Here is a 15,265-nt window from a genome sequence, read left to right as displayed (position 1 = left end):
AGCCCCCTGCCTTAGCCCCCACCCACTCGAGGCACTGCAGCCTTTATATATCACCGATTTTAACCCCACGATCATCCAGGTTCACTAACATGGGCCTGTGCCGGAAGAGCGACCACAACTGAGGCTGGAGACACCCTGTCGTAGATGCTCCTGGTCCCTCTTGGTGGGCACACTTCTACCTCTGTCTCAGTGATGAGCAGACTGTTACCTGCAGCCAGGGCTGGGCCGCATTTGAATCTGCTGATTATTTCTTCTCAGCTCCCAGCAAAGGTCTGGGACAGGACAGCTCCCCAAGAAATATTTTTACTTTATTTTCTTGGTGCTGGGATTATACCCAGGGGCGCTTAACCACTGAACTACATCCTCAACCCTTTTTTTTTTTTTTTTTTTTTTTTTTTTTTTTAGAGATAGGATCTCACTGAGTTGCTCAGGGCCTTGCTAAGTTTCTGAGGCTGGCTTTGAACTTGCGATCCTCCTGCCCCAGCCTCTCGAGCCACTGTGATTACAGGCATGTGCCACCACACCCAGGTCAGGTCCCCCAAAATATTTATGAATGAAGTGAGTATGTAAATGAGTGAAGGAGCTGTCCAAAGTAGTCTCCAGTGGATTTCCTACTTACATAGGAACGTGACTGAACCCCCTCTCCTCCTTAGCCTTCTCCAGGGCTCTCTGACTGAGGAGCTCCAGGGATCATGGCGCCCAGAGCTAGCACTGTCACCACAGCTACTCTTAACTCAGTGGTTAACAAATCTGCCAAAGAAACAGGCATTTCTACGCAGAAACATGGATGCCACCGTACTGTGGGTCTGGGGACTGGTGAGGTGTTAGGAAGCCCCCGTGTCAAGAAGGCCCTCAGCTCCAGGCAAGCCTGGCTCCTGCTCTGGTGGTCACGGAAGGAAGTGAGGCTGTGCCTGAGGGGCCAGCACTGGGGACTGAGCAGCCATCTTTGCCTGGGGGCCATCGTCCTGGTGGGATCCCTGTATGAGACTGGGCCGTGACTCAGCAGACCAACCTCCTTACTCTCCATTCTCTGGGAGGCAGCTCACTGCTTCTAGCAGGACCTCAAGGTGCACATGGCCCAGGCTCCCGGCTGCTGGGGTTTTCGCACCCAGCGCCTCTCAAGGCGTGCCACCCGACTCCCCTGCAGTTGGACGGCCCCAAGACAGCCCCCGCTACAATGGGTTCTGGGAAAGTGCCTGCTGTCTCCATTACAAGGGGGAGCCACACAGGTGCAACAACCCTTCCCTCTGTTCTCTGTCCCCACCTTGCCACCACTCGGCACCACAGCCATCTTGAGACTCGAGCCAGCTTGGTAATGTTGGTGGAGCAGGAAGTCACAAAGTGCCAGTCCTGAGGCTCCCTGAGCTCCTGCATGGCCTGGCTCTGCTCTCTCTGGACTTTGGGTCAGGGGGCTATTAAACTGCTGTTTAAGGCACAGCCAAATGCCCTCCTGACACAGTCTACGACTCCCAGAAAGCATAAAAACCACTGATTTCAGTAGGAGAAAAGAAAAAGAGACAGAGGGTCAGAGGACCAGAGATGGATGAAGACAGAGAGATGGCCAGGGGTTTCTCTCCCTCTAGCTGGGGTGCTCGAAGGCTGATGGAAGGGCAGCAGGGGTGGGCCACCAGTCGCCGACTCTGAAAGCAAACTGGTGTGTAAGCACAAGTATCTGAGCATGTTTCTGGAGAGGGTCCCCACCGCCAGGAAGTGACGGGCAGCCAGGACCCCCTGCTGGTCCCGGCTGGGGTGGGGCCTTACCTGGGCTGCCTTGGCAGGTCTCGGCTGCCCCCGGCCAGGCCTGTGGGAGTGCTGGAGCCGGAGGAGTGCAGCTTGGGTCGGCAGCCCTTGCTCTGGCCAGCAACTGCGGGGGCGGGTGAGACCTCCCGCCGTCTGTCTGTGTGGTGGGGCCTCCCGGCAGCCTCTCGACCCCCACCACAAAGGCCCATACTTCCTGGGGGCTTGTGTGGCTTGGGGGGCCGTGGCACCTTGGCCAGGGACATGCAGCTGGGGCTGGAGGTGTAGAGGGTGGTGTCAATGCCGCTGTCGCTGGAGCCGCCCTTGGAGAGGGGGTCTTGCTCTGGCTCCAGGGGGTCCAGAGGGTCGAACCAGCGGTCGTCGCTGTGGCTGCTGGATGCGTTGCTGGAGAGGGTATTGCTGCTGGAATGGCTGGAGTACTGAGGTTCGCCCTGGAAGGTGAGGGAGGTGTGTCATCCCAGCCTCGGGGGGGAAGGCCACTGCCCCACCCTCCTCCACTCAGGTGTGAACCCTGAAACCAACAGCTTCAAATCCTGGCTCCCCACGAGCTGGATGAGCTATGTTGGGCATGTGATTTGGAACTCAGTTTCCACATCTGTAAGAGGGTGGGTGGCTAAATAACCCTGCCTGGTGGGGCTGCTCGGGAACAGAGGACACTGTGAATAACAAGCCACTGCATCTCAGCTCATCTAAAACTGAGTTCCAGGCCTCCTCCCTGCCCAGTAAGGCTCCTCCGCCCTTTCCTTTCCATGGTCCCACCCAAGGGCCGGGACACACCCTGTGCTCCCACACTCTGGCCCAGTCCCACAGCAAACTGCTGCTGCATTTTCCAGACACACTCGGGGTCTGCTACCTGCGCTTTCTCTGGCTCCCCTGGTCTTGTTCACCACTGCCTCCTGCTGGGCCACTGCCTCCTGCTGGGCCACTGTCATAGTCACTGCGGGACCCCTCCTCACCTGTGTTCCCCACATGCAGCCAGAGGGAAGCTGTGAACAACCATGTTTAGATGGTGTTTCTTCCTCGTTCAGAACGATGTTGGGGCCCCATCTCACTCTGTGGGTAAGCTAGGGTCCTCACTATAGACCATAGGTCTTCAAGGTCTGGACGGTGTTCTGGCCTCTAACTTGGCCTCTCCTAGACCCTCCTCATCACTCTGCTTTACCCATGTTGTTCTCCTTGTGGTTCTTTGAACACGCCAGGCACAGCCCTACCTCAGGGCCTTTGCACTCACTTGCATTGCTCTTCCCTCAGCTATTTTCATGGATGACCCCTGACCTTTTTCAAGGTTCTGGCTTAAAGGTGACCTCAAAGGGCATTGCTGACCCTATTATCCTAAAGCAGGTTTGTCACTTTTCCTTAACAGGACTTTGCTTTTTTTCCAAAGTAAGGCTCCACCCTTAGTGGTATAAAATGTTTCTGTTTATCTGCTTACTGCCTGCCCTGGGATGTAACTTCCTGACAGGAGCTCAGTTGTCCTCTTCATCACTGTGGTCTGAATGCTCAGGAGGTGTGTCCAATACCTACTGAATTAACAGAGGCAAAGAGACTGCCAGGAGCTCATCCACAGCCGGTCTCCTGACCTCAGGACTGCATTTCCTAGCCTCCCCTGCGGCGACCGAGTCCTGGCCAACGCACTGAACTGTGGGTAATTCATGCCATTTCCAGGCCTGGCCTAAAAAACCTGCCCTATGAGCCCAGTCCCTTCCTACCCCACCACTGCAACAAGGCAGGGACCCAGCAGAGGGTACAGAAGTGCTTGGGAGGTGGGGTGAGAAAAAAGCCCCAAGAGAGAAGGAGCCTGGGTCCTCTCACCCTTGGAAGCTGCTCCCTGAATCCATGCACTGCACTGTTAAGGAGGGGAGCTGAATTCTGTTGCACAGGGTCACTGAGACTCTGGGGCTGCGGCATAGGACAGTGCAATGCTGAGGACACTGGGGCGCGAGATGACCTGCTGGTGAGGGCTGGAGCCAGGAGGTGAACCTCACCAGTTCTCACTCAAGACCAAGTATTTGGCCCTGTGCTCGGGGAGGGCGGTGAAGGTGGAGGACACCAGCCAGGCCCACGGCAGCTGCCCAGCCCCCAGCAGCCTGGCAGCCGCCCAGCCCCCAGCAGCCTGGCAGCCAGGGCAGGCGGGCGCGGCAGGGCCAGACTCACTTTGGAATGCCTGTTGGGAGAGTCTTTGCCTGCTGCGTCCTGCCTGCAGGTGTGCTTGCTCCCGCTGCTTCCAGCCATGGCCGACAGCCGGGCCTGGGCTGGCACATGCCACAAAGGTTCTGTGAAAAAACAGGAGAAACACAGTGGTTAGGAGGGGCATGGCCCTGAATATGGCTGGATGGTCCACCTCGCTGCCAGCTCACCTGCCCACGGCACATCAATTTACACCCCGGGGTACAGGCATCACTCCACAGCAGGGAATACTTAGCATTCTAAGAGCTTACATGAGGGTTGGGCTCAGCACAGCCAAACAATGAACATCCACCATCATCCCCAAGTAAGGCCAAGCACGTTTCTATACTTACTGGCTATTGATTTTCTCTTTTGTAAGTTACTTGTTCATCTCCTTTCACTATCTATCCATTCATCTATCCATCCATTTGTCTATCTTTTGTGTTGTACTGGGGATTGAACCCAGAGGTCCTTTACACTGAGTCCCACCCCCAGTCCTTTTTATTTTATCTGAGAAAGGGTCTTGCTCAGTTGTTGACACTGGCCTCAAACTTGAGATCCTCCTGACTCAGCCTCCCAAGCAGCTAGGATTAGAGGATGAGAGGTGTATGCCACTTTCTCTATTTTTGGCCCCTTTCCCTATTTTTCTTTTAAAGTGGTGCTGCTGGGGGTTGAGCTCAGGGCCTCGTGCACAGTAATCAAGTGCCTGACCTTCCCCAGCCTTCTTTAAATTTTATTTTAATACATGGAAATTGCTAAACTGCCCAGGCTGGCCTGGAACTCGTGATCCTCCTGCCTCAGCCCGAGTGGCTGGGATCACAGGTGTGCGCCACTGTGCCCTGCACTTGCCTCATTCTTCTCTGATATTGTCTTTTACCTTATTAGTAGTTTTTCACAAGCGTAAGATAGTGATCCCTTGTTGGTGAAATGTACAGGTTTTAAAACAAACAAACAAACATGCAATCATAATAAAGTGTCCTAAAACTTGATTTTCACTTATAACGTCTTTACACTTGGTTTTCACTTCATGGCTTCACATTACATCTAATGCAACTAAACATGAAGCTGTTGCATTTTAATAGCTGCACAGTATCCATTGAGTGAGTCCTTATCAATTATTAACCAGTGTCTACCGATGGGTATTTAGTTTTTCTTAATTTTACTGTTGCAGTGGCCTTTCCTCCACTTGCAACTTGGAGCAAGTATAACACTGTGTTTGGGACAGAGTTCCCCAAGTGGACTGCTGGCTGGGAGGTGAAGCAGGGTTAAAGCTGTGAGGCGTGGTGGTGCACACGTCCAGCTCCCAAGGCTAACCAGCGCGCCAGAGCTGAGCATCTATCTGCCTTCGAATCCACTGTGTCCCATTGTACTGTACAGAATTGAAAACCTGGGACTTAAAAAACCTGACCAGCACCAATGAAGGGCATGTAGTTAACATCTAGCAAAACTGCATGCACGAACCAAGATCTGAACCCCGGGGGGCTAACCCTGAAGCCCACGCTTAGTTGCTAATGTGTTCAAGGTAATCGTGATTATATTGTTAAGCAGTGTTCTATGTCAGGCAGGATTGGATTCCAGGTGCTGTGCATGCTTTACCTTGTTCAGTGTCCTAACACTACGGTGAGGTGACTATTAATACACTCTCCAGTAGAACACCAAGACTCAGGTCAAGCAATTGATCCCAGGTGACAATCAAAGGGACAGTCCACAAGGGGAGCTGAGGTCAGTCTGATGTTGCAGCCTGTGCTCTCAAGCCTGGCACTCCTGGGACTCCCCCCAGTGACAACACTGGCAGTGAGAGGTAAGGGCTTGAGAAGCAGGAGTCCTCATCCTCCTGACGATGGGCTACCCTGTGCTGAGGGCTCCAGGCATGATCTCTCTGGGCCCCGGCACTGCCCTGGAAGGAGGGACCCTTAGGATGTGACGGAGGCTAAGAGGGGTGAGTCACATGATCTACTCAAAAACTTGCTGCCACGCCTACAGGCCTAAGCTCACCACCACACCTCCACTGCCCGCGACGCAGCACTGGGACTCCAGGCCACTCTCTTGTGGAGGAAGGAGGGCCTGGGCACCGAGCAGGACACTCGGCCCTGCAGAGCAGGCTGGCTGGCTGCGCCTGGGCCCAGCTGAAGGTGCCACTGCCTGTGTGGCTTTTGCTTAGGATCATGGATCTGAGAAAGAAAGGGGGCTAGCTTCTCTGTCAGCCTACTTTTCCTGTCTGCAGTTTGTCTTTTCGGGTATCCCACATGCCCAGGATACGTCTGGCCACCCTGGTTCCCATGAGGGGAACCACCTGTCTACAGAGCCAGGTCCGAGGCTGTTACACCAGCCCGAGGCACACTGCTCCTGGGTGACGACTCCCGCGCTCTCTGCCTGGACCTCCTCTGGGACAGCAGGTGCAGGCGGCCTCACAGCTGAGCATCTGCTGAGAACCTCCACGGCCAAAGGCAGGTCCCTTACCTTCCCGCACCTCCATCCCTCAGTCTCTCCTGCTCGCGAATGGCTGCTCCATTCTTTCAGCTGCTAAGGCTCAAACCCCTGCATCATCCTTGACTCCTCTCTCATGCCTGCATCCAGGCCTCAGGAAAGCCAGTCAACTCTGCCTCCAAAAGACCACACCCAGACTCTCCCACCTCTCCCTGCCTCTGTCCCCGCCATGTCTCATACCTGGCCGTAAGCTACAGCCAGAGGAGGGACACTGGGTCCCTGTGAACAGAGTGAGGTCCCGTCTCTCCTCTGCTCAGAAAACTGAATCTGTGGCTCCTGCCCACCATGGAGTGAGGAGCCAGGCCCCATAAGACCTGTAGCCTCCTGGACTCCACCACTCCTCTGGGCACAGAGACCTCTCACTGCTTCTCTCACACACAGCTTCACTGCCACCTCAGGTTTTGGACTAGCTGTCCCCTTTCCCTAGAATGTTCTCATCCCAGGTGACGTCTGTACATTCTTCCAGCCTCCACTGAACTGTGATTTGCTCAGAGATTCCCCTAAACCCATCCACCCTCTGGGCGCTGTTAGTTTCTACTGGCATTATTCTGTCATCACTGTCCCCTGTGTGTTGTCCACCTCTCCCACCAGACTGTTAGTCCCAAGAAGGCAGGGAATATGCCCTCCTGGCTCCTGCTGCTCCCAACGTCCAGGTGGGTGAAACAGATGGGTGGAGGGCCAGGGTCCTTCCTGTCCTGGCAGTCCAGTGTCCTCTGGCTCCTGCCTCTGCCCTCAGCAGGCCCTGAACCTGGGCCTAGGCCCTTTGCTTGGCCTCTGGACTGGCTCTCTGGCCCTCCTGCCCCGTCTTTCACACGCTGGGCAGATAGCAGTGTGGGAGTCATTCTGAAACCTTGGCCAGGCATGAATCTGGGGCGGCTGATATGCACAGGGATGCCTTCCCAACCTGGGTGTTCTGAGGTGTGGAAGACAAGGGCACATCCATACCGTGGGAACTGGGTGTCTGAGGGGGCCTGGAACCCAAAAGACCTTGGTTCAAATTCCAATTGTGCCACTCACCAGCAGCAGGGGCAACCACCCTCAGCTCCACCCAGGGCAGTCACATGCCCACTGTGTGCCTGCGGTGACTCACTGGGAAGATATGTGGAGTGCCCAGGACACTGCTGGCACATGATAACCACACAAAGCCTGGTTGCTGGTGTTATGGCCCCTCACTCCATCAAGGCTGGGGGAGCCCGTCTGCCACAGCGCCTGGTCCTCGCCATCCCTTGCCACCCCACTGAACTATCCTTTCTTTGGCTCTAGAATACATTCCAGACTTCCTCATGACACACAGATTCCCCTGATGTGCACGCGTGTGAGAGTGTGTGTGTATGCGCGCGCACACGCCTGTGTGTAAAGCAGCAGTAGGGAAGGTGTTAAAGTCAACTTAAAACAAAGTCCCAAGGAAGCGAGAAGGGAATCAAGTTCTAGGGGACAGAATAGAGGAAGGGGCAGAACAGCAGTGAGTTCTCTAACACCTGTCGGGGCCCATGAATGCTGGAAACATTTCCTCCCATCTTACAATCGGGTGTAAAGAAACAGCCAAGCAACACTTCTTTTTCTGAACTGAGTGAGGATAAAGAAAAAAAGATCCAGATCTGCTTGTTGTAGGGCCAAGATCCTAGACCTGCAGGCAGGATCTGCTGCTGAGGAGGACACATGGCCTCTGCAGGCCCCAGGGCAGCAGAGGAACACTGGGGACAGGTGGGTCTGCTTGTCTGAGGTTGAACCATTGACCCTGGGGGCAGAGGTCCTGGCTCAGTGGTGGAGCGCTTGCCTGGCATGAGTGAGGCCCTGGGTTCCATCCTCAGCACCACATATAAATAAATAAAATAAAAGACCCACTGACAACTAAAAAAATATTTTTTAAAAATCCCTCCTTTAAAAAAAAAAAAAAAAAAAAAAAAAGAGAGAACCCTGGCCTGGGGTGAGTAGTGTTCCAGGACCCTCATCCTTGGGCCTGCAACCTGCTATACCCACAGTGCCTGAGGCCTGGGAGGGGCCGTCATCCCCACGGCTGCCTGGAAATCCCCAAATAGCCTCTGGGAGGACAGCAGCTGTACCTCTGCCCACTCTTGAGGTCAATGCTCTCCAGCACTTCATTTTTCCTTTCATTTGTTTTCTTCCTTTTGAATCCATCTCATCCATTCATCTGGAGGTCCTCAGACTTCAAAGGGACTACAAGTTTGTTACATGAGATATGTCTGAAACATTCAACTAAGGCGTGTAAGTACATAACTTATTACCATGAGAGAATAAGCATTTGAGAAGATGCTCAATCTCACCAGTCATCAGAAAAATGCAAATTACAACCACACTGTGAGAGGGGCATGGTGGCACACTCCTCTTAATTCCAGTTATTCAGGAGGCTGAGGCAGGAGGATTACAAATTCAAGGCCAGATTGGGTAACGTAGCAAAAAGACCCTGTCTAAAAACAAGGCAGAATGGGATAGCACTACACACCCACTAAAGCGGCTGAGATGAAAACAGAACAAAACAAAACAAAAAACAACCAAAAACAATCTTAAAAACTTAGCTAAAATACTTATGTATGTACTGGGGGTTGAACCCAGGGGTACTTTACCACTGAGCCCTCTCCCCAGCCCTTTTTATTTCTTATTTTGAGATAGTGTCTCACTAGGTTGCTTAGGGCCTCCCCAAATTGCTGAAGCTGGCCTCAAAATCGTGATCCTTCTGCCTCAGCCTCCCAAGTTGCTGGGATTATAGGTGTGTGCCACTGTGCCTGGTGAGCAGTTTCTTACATATGTCCCAGCAGAAAAATGAGCATTTTCCTTCAGAAAAATGAGCATCCATTCATCAAAAGCCAGGTGCACTCCTCTAAGCAGCTGCAAACTAGAAATAACCCAAATGTCCATCAACACAAGAATGGAGCAATAAATTGTGGTTCATTCAGACAATGGAATCCTATTCAGAAGTTGTACTGCTACACAGTCTTGTGGCTCTCACAAACATGACATTGAGTGACAGAAGCCAGACACATATGCACAAATATATACACAGGGACTGTATAGTCTACAAAATCCAAGACCAGGCAAAATGAAGTTAGGCTGGGAGAGCAAGCCTTTGTGGGTGCTGACCCAGAAGGGTGTGGGGGGCTTTGGGAGGCTGGCTGTGTTGCTTTTTGCCCTGGGTGTGTTCATTTTGTCTTGTGTCATCAACTGTACACTTGTGACTTGGGTTCTTTTCTCAGCACATGCTGCTGCAGGTCCATCAAAGCTGAAAAGCAGCATGGCAAGATTTCATAAAGAAGAGCCACAGGATGCAACGGGCTCTGCTCCCCTTGGAACACCACTTTTGATCCCCTTCAGCTATCCTTCAGGGCTGCCGTCATGCCCACGTCACATGCCCCTACTCCTGCTCTTGCGATACCGTCTGCTAAGGTCCCATCTGGCTGCATAAGGATCTTGCTCACAGTTCTGCTGCTCTCCTGGTGATCCCTCCATCTCTCCTACAGTTTTTACAGCTTTTAGTGTGTGTTTCATTCATCGCTGACACGAACAGGGCTGTCGGCTGTTGAAATATAAGTGAGAGGGCCCGCGGGATGAGGTGGGCCAGGTATAGCTGGCCTGGGAGGGCCTACCTGGCTTCTGGCGCTCCATGGTGCTCTCCTGGCTGGTCAGGCCGCCTGAGGAGGAGTCGCCGCTGGACATCCCGTCATGGCTGAAGTGGGGATCGAAAGACAGCAATGGGTGTGGGGCGGCCGCATACCTGCAGGGGAGCACGGGGACAAAAGCACAGGGTGAAGGGCAGAAGGTTACTGTCCTGAGCCTGGCTCACCAGTGTGTTCTACTCACACAGAGGCTCTGTTGTGACCTGGGTGAGAAGCTACTGGTCAGGCTGCAGGCTCAGGAAGAGGTGTGCCTGGAAACCCTGCCAGGGAGGTGGCAGCACAGGGAGTGCAGGGCACCATGCGTGGTGCCCTGCTCCCACGCTGCGTTCTGGCTGTGCTTCCCGGGCGCCTACCACTCAGGCCTGCCTCAGGCTCCCTTCCCCTCCAAGGGGAAGGACTGGGCTGGGGAGCCGTTGTGGGTGTGGGAGGCCCTGAGGGGTAGGATGGGTTTTACACCTTCTAGCCCTGAACCTGGGTCTCCCCAGCTGTCAAGAGGCAATCACAGCAGGCCCTTCCTCACAGTACCTAGCCGAGGGCTGATATGAAATGTGTGGCAATCTGCCCACAGGCTAGAACTCTGTGTCCCTTTGTGCTGGAGGAAGGCACTGCAGGGGGGGATCGTGGGCTCCTGCTTCACAAGGAGGCCCAAACCCCAGGTCCATGCCTCACTACCACACGACCCTGATCAGGCAAGCGCGAGCACGAGCACAAGCGCTTCTGGGTTTGAGTGGTTATTTTTCCATTTGAAAAAACTGAGGTGGCATTGACCTAGTCCCAAGGTCTTGGAGTAGATGAAATAACAAAGCTGCCACTTCAACAGAGCTCCTCCTGGGTGCTGGCTCCGCACACCACAGGCAAGGCGAGGCCTTAAGGAAGGTGGCAGCAGACAGTTCTCCCTGTGTCCTCAGGGTCAGTGGCATTTTCCACGCCATGGGGTCAATTTTGTGGATTCCCCTCAATGTCTGATCTACCTGCTCAGAGCCAGTTGTAGTAGAAACTCTTCTCTGTCTGGGGTTGGTTCAAGGACAGGTGTAGGATACAACTTCCACCAAGGAGATGTGAGGGTTTTGAGGTGGTTTTTTTTTTTTTTTTTTTTTGGTACTGGGTCTCGTTAAGTTGCTTAGGGCCTTACTAGGTTGTTGAAACTGGCTTTGAACTTTAGATCCTTCTGCCTTGGCCTCCTGAGGTGCTAGGTTACAGGTGTGTGCCACTTGCACCCAGCTGGTTTTGTGAATTTTTAAGACTTCCACTAAATATTCCTGGCTTTCCACTTGCAAACACAGGGCAGGACTGCACTTTCTGAGCCCTTGAGATTGGCTGGATGTGTCATGAGACTAGTTCTCATTGATGGGCCATCAGGAAGTGACTGGGGCTGATGGCTGCTCCCCTGTCCATCAGCAGTGGAACTGCAGAGTCGGTGAGAAATAGACCTTTAAGCACATACTCTACCACGGAGCTATGACCTCAGCTGTTGTTAATGTAAGTCATGGAGCTCTTCAGGTGTCTGTTACCCAGCATAACCTGATTGTATTTGAGAAAGTCCCCTGGAGGACTTCTGGGAAAAGTTTCCTTGCTCCCATGAGAGATGACAAGAAATGATGGCCTCTTGTTTCCTCCAGATGTTGCTGGGTCCAGACATAACACCACAGACAGCTGTTGTCTTCTCACTGGCAGCCTAGGGAAGAGGCCAACACTGAGGTGGGAGAGACGAGGGGAGGGACTGGCCCTCGCTCATACTGTGGTGATGCAGGATGAACTCTCTGCAGCCTGCCCTGCCTCTGAGCTTCCTTTGCTATGGAGATCCTGTTTCTACGGTGTGTGAGCCAGCCCGGGACCCTCAGGGTGGCTGTGTGTCACTAAATCTCCACTAATAACACTGATGGTGTGATCCCCCATCTGGCTCTTTGCATCTATCTTCAACATGGGAGGATGTGGCAGGGAGGAGAGGTGATAAACTGGGACCCTCAACATCCAACAGAGGAGTTAAGTGACTTTTCCAGGATCACCTGCCCGCTCAAAGCCCCGGTGTCTCTACCATACTCTAACTGCTAGGTTTAACTCCTCTAGGACAGCAGAGGGCTGCTTCAGAGGGGCATTGGAATTTTTGGAAACTCCACTGTCCTGCCAAGAAAAAACATAGTGACCTCCCTCCCCACAACTAGATTTTGACCTCTAAAACCTCCTGAAAGAAAGAGTCAAAACACAAACCTCATTTTTACTTTTCTTCATGAATGTGTAAGGGCCTGGTTTTGGCAATTCAAGGAATTTTACGAAGGCAACTCTGGCTTGAAGGCAACTTTTACTTCTGGCTGCCTTCACACTTGGCTACTGTCTAGTAAGTGTGTCTCCACTGCAGCTAGTGACAGAAGTGTCGACACATTTATTGTTTTCCCAAAAAAATCAGTATCAAATTCTGAGTACCAAAGGAAAACATCGGTAGAGGCTGGCACGAGCCAGAAGAGAGGGGAAAGTGTGAGTGGCCCAGGTTGAGCTGCCTCCCCAGTATCTGCTCTCTGTGCCGTTTTTCTTAGTAAGAGAAGCCCAACTATTTGGACAGTGAAGTGATTGGCCATCAGACTACATTTCCCAGGCTCCCTTGCAGTACTGGCCAATGGGTTAAAAGTGAAGAAGCTGATGTAGCTTCCAGCCAGGTAACCCTTCAGAGGTGTGTTCTGGGTGCCTCTGCCTCATCATGCCTTGAAGGCCACAGCTTGAGCACCGTGGGCCAGGAGGCAACAGGCTAAGGACAGTGATGCATCAAGGAGGATCCAGGTCCCTGATAACATGGGAGAAAGAAAGAAACCCTCCACTGAATCGCTGCTTTCCATATTATGCAACTAAACTAAATCTTGACAGATCATCTCGGCTGGCCATAATGCCAAGCTTCACCTCTCAGCTACTGTCCCCAAGCAAGACAATCTGTACTGTATCCAATGCCATTCTCTTGTTAATAAGACCTTCTGTTATCCCCATGCAAACCAACTAACCTATGTTGACCATTCATTGGAACACTGAATGTCCCACTTGGGGCCATTTCTATCACCATCAAACTGACTAAGAATCAGGGCATCCCCCCATCTCCCCATGCACACATGGTTCTGGGCAAACATCCCTGGAAGAAAAGGAGATGGAATGGCTGTCTTCCATCTCATCTGAGATATTTTAGAGGAATTACTCTATCTTTTCTTGGAAGATGAAATCATTTTGGAGATGAAGGATCTGGGGTTTTGTGAGGAACTTACTTGCTACAGTTTTGGGCATCTCTAGGCAAAAGCTGGAAGTGCTGACTCTGGGGAGGTTGAGGTGGGGATGCCCAAGGTTAGCAGGGCCAAGCTACTAGGCTGCTGGCTAGAGCCTTCACAGCAAAGTACCAAGGGAGGTGTGAGTGCGGACACAGCTTCACCACAGCAGAGGGCTCCAGCCTCCTCTTTCAATCCACTACCCTCATCACATTATAGGATGGTTGGGTAAAAGGGTAGACAGATGACGTCGCCACTCTTAGTAGTCACCCCAACAACCACCACCTTCTTTGTCCCTGTTGATAGAGCTCAGATTCTGCTCTGGTACCTTCCCATTGTCACATGACTTGAATAAATCCTGACAATTTAAAAGGTAATCATCAGGGTCCAATGTGATCTTGCCAGGGGTTGGTTCAAAGGTGGATACACTTTAATTCCTTCTTCTTCTTCGTTTTTTTTTTTTTTTTGTACTGGGGATAGAACCCAGGGGCACTTAACCACTGAGCCACAGCCATAGTCCTTTTTATTTTTTATTTGAGACAGGCCCTTGCTAAGTTGCTGAGGCTGGCTTTGAACTCATGACCCTTCTGCCTTAGCCTCCTGGAGTCACTGGGATTATAGGTGTGCACCACTGCGCCTAGGAGTTTCTACATTCTTATAAACAAAAAGTAGTTCTTCCCTCTCCTGCAGGGCACTGGCTTTACTTGGGGCTATGAGTGGAGCACGATAAATCCATCTCATGCCTTTTTCTTTTTAACAGTATGAGGAACTGAAACCAGAGCGCTCTACCACTGAGTCACATCCCTAGTCCTTCTGATTTTGAGAGAGGGTCTCACTAAGTCATTGACCCTGGCCTTGAACTTGTGATCCTCCTGTTGCTAGGTCACAGGTATGTGCCACTGCACCTCCCACTTCATGTCTTCTTAATTAGGTTGAGTCACTTGTGGTCAAGTGCTTCCTGACCAAATACCATTCTTTATGGAGCTGGCTGAGGAAAAGAGAAAGGGGGGCGGGGGTGCGAGACTGTCTAGGGCACCTGATGAGCAAATGCCCAGGGATCATCCCGTATGCAGTTGGCCAACTTCTGGGAACAGGAACCGCACTGCCAGGCTATTCCAGCTGCCAGCAGGGGCCCTTCACTCTGCGCTAACAGTAGCAAGCCTTACAGAGCACTTCCTTGTGCCAGGCAATTCTGTGTGCTCTCCATGGTCTTCTTCCCTGAACACTCACAACACTGCTGGAAGACAGAGCACATGGACAGGCAGAGACCAACTGCCCTGCCCACACTCACTCAGTTGCCAAGGGCTTGGGTCTGGTTTTCAACACTTAATGACCATGTCCTCCTGTCTCAAGTAAATTTGAGACAGGCCATGAGACAGGCTCTGCCTGCCTGCACTGGTGCTCCTAAAAGCTTGATGAACCCAGCAGTTGCAGGCCTGTGGATGTAACAGAGGGTCCTCATTGGGGACAAACATCCCTGGCTGGGCTGGAATGTGTGACTGGGTCACATGGGCTCAGAATATCACAGACAACTGTACAACAGGGGAAGGGAAGAAGCTAAGGCCACAGTTACTAGAAGAGCTTTGACCTACTCTGGGGCCCTTTATTGCAGGCTGGTGACTGACTGAAAGGTAGTTCTGGGGGTTCAGGGAATGAGTGTACTAGAACATCTGCCAACTAAGCTGTTGATGGAGGCAGAAAATACTGAGACAAAGGGCAGAGGGCAGACTGGAGTGTCAGAAGAGAGGGGTGGGTTAGGAGGAGCTGGATTTCACACAAAAAGGGATATTTTCTCACTTACTAATGCCAGAGAGCCTGAAATACAAAATCACAGCCCTGTGAGGGTCACCATGGACTGCGGTTCCAGAGGGAACTATAAATATAGCCTTGAGTTGGAGGAGGAGCTGAGTCCCGAGGCAGGCAAGATAGCTTCTGGGGTCAGGGTCAGCCCTCCGGATCAGCTACCAGTCACAGGCCTGCCTG

General features: G+C 52.5%; 1 protein-coding gene across 2 annotated transcripts in view; it reads right to left on the bottom strand.

Annotated features, from left to right (window-relative positions):
- The window catches only part of SIPA1L3 (signal induced proliferation associated 1 like 3), a 127,419-nt gene that overhangs the window by 27,206 nt on the left and 84,948 nt on the right, over positions 1-15,265 (bottom strand). For both annotated transcript variants that reach the window (XM_079119922.1, XM_079119923.1), the window contains exons 12-14: positions 10,014-10,141; positions 3,913-4,031; positions 1,762-2,189 (exon numbers count right to left, since the gene is read on the bottom strand). In XM_079119922.1, coding sequence (XP_078976048.1) covers positions 1,762-2,189; positions 3,913-4,031; positions 10,014-10,141 — 675 coding nt within the window. The remainder of the gene's footprint in view (positions 1-1,761; positions 2,190-3,912; positions 4,032-10,013; positions 10,142-15,265) is intronic.

This window comes from Sciurus vulgaris, assembly GCF_902686455.1.
Source record: "Sciurus vulgaris genome assembly, chromosome: 17".
Classification (NCBI taxonomy): Eukaryota; Metazoa; Chordata; class Mammalia; order Rodentia; family Sciuridae; genus Sciurus; species Sciurus vulgaris.
This window is presented reverse-complemented; position numbering and strand designations above follow the sequence as displayed.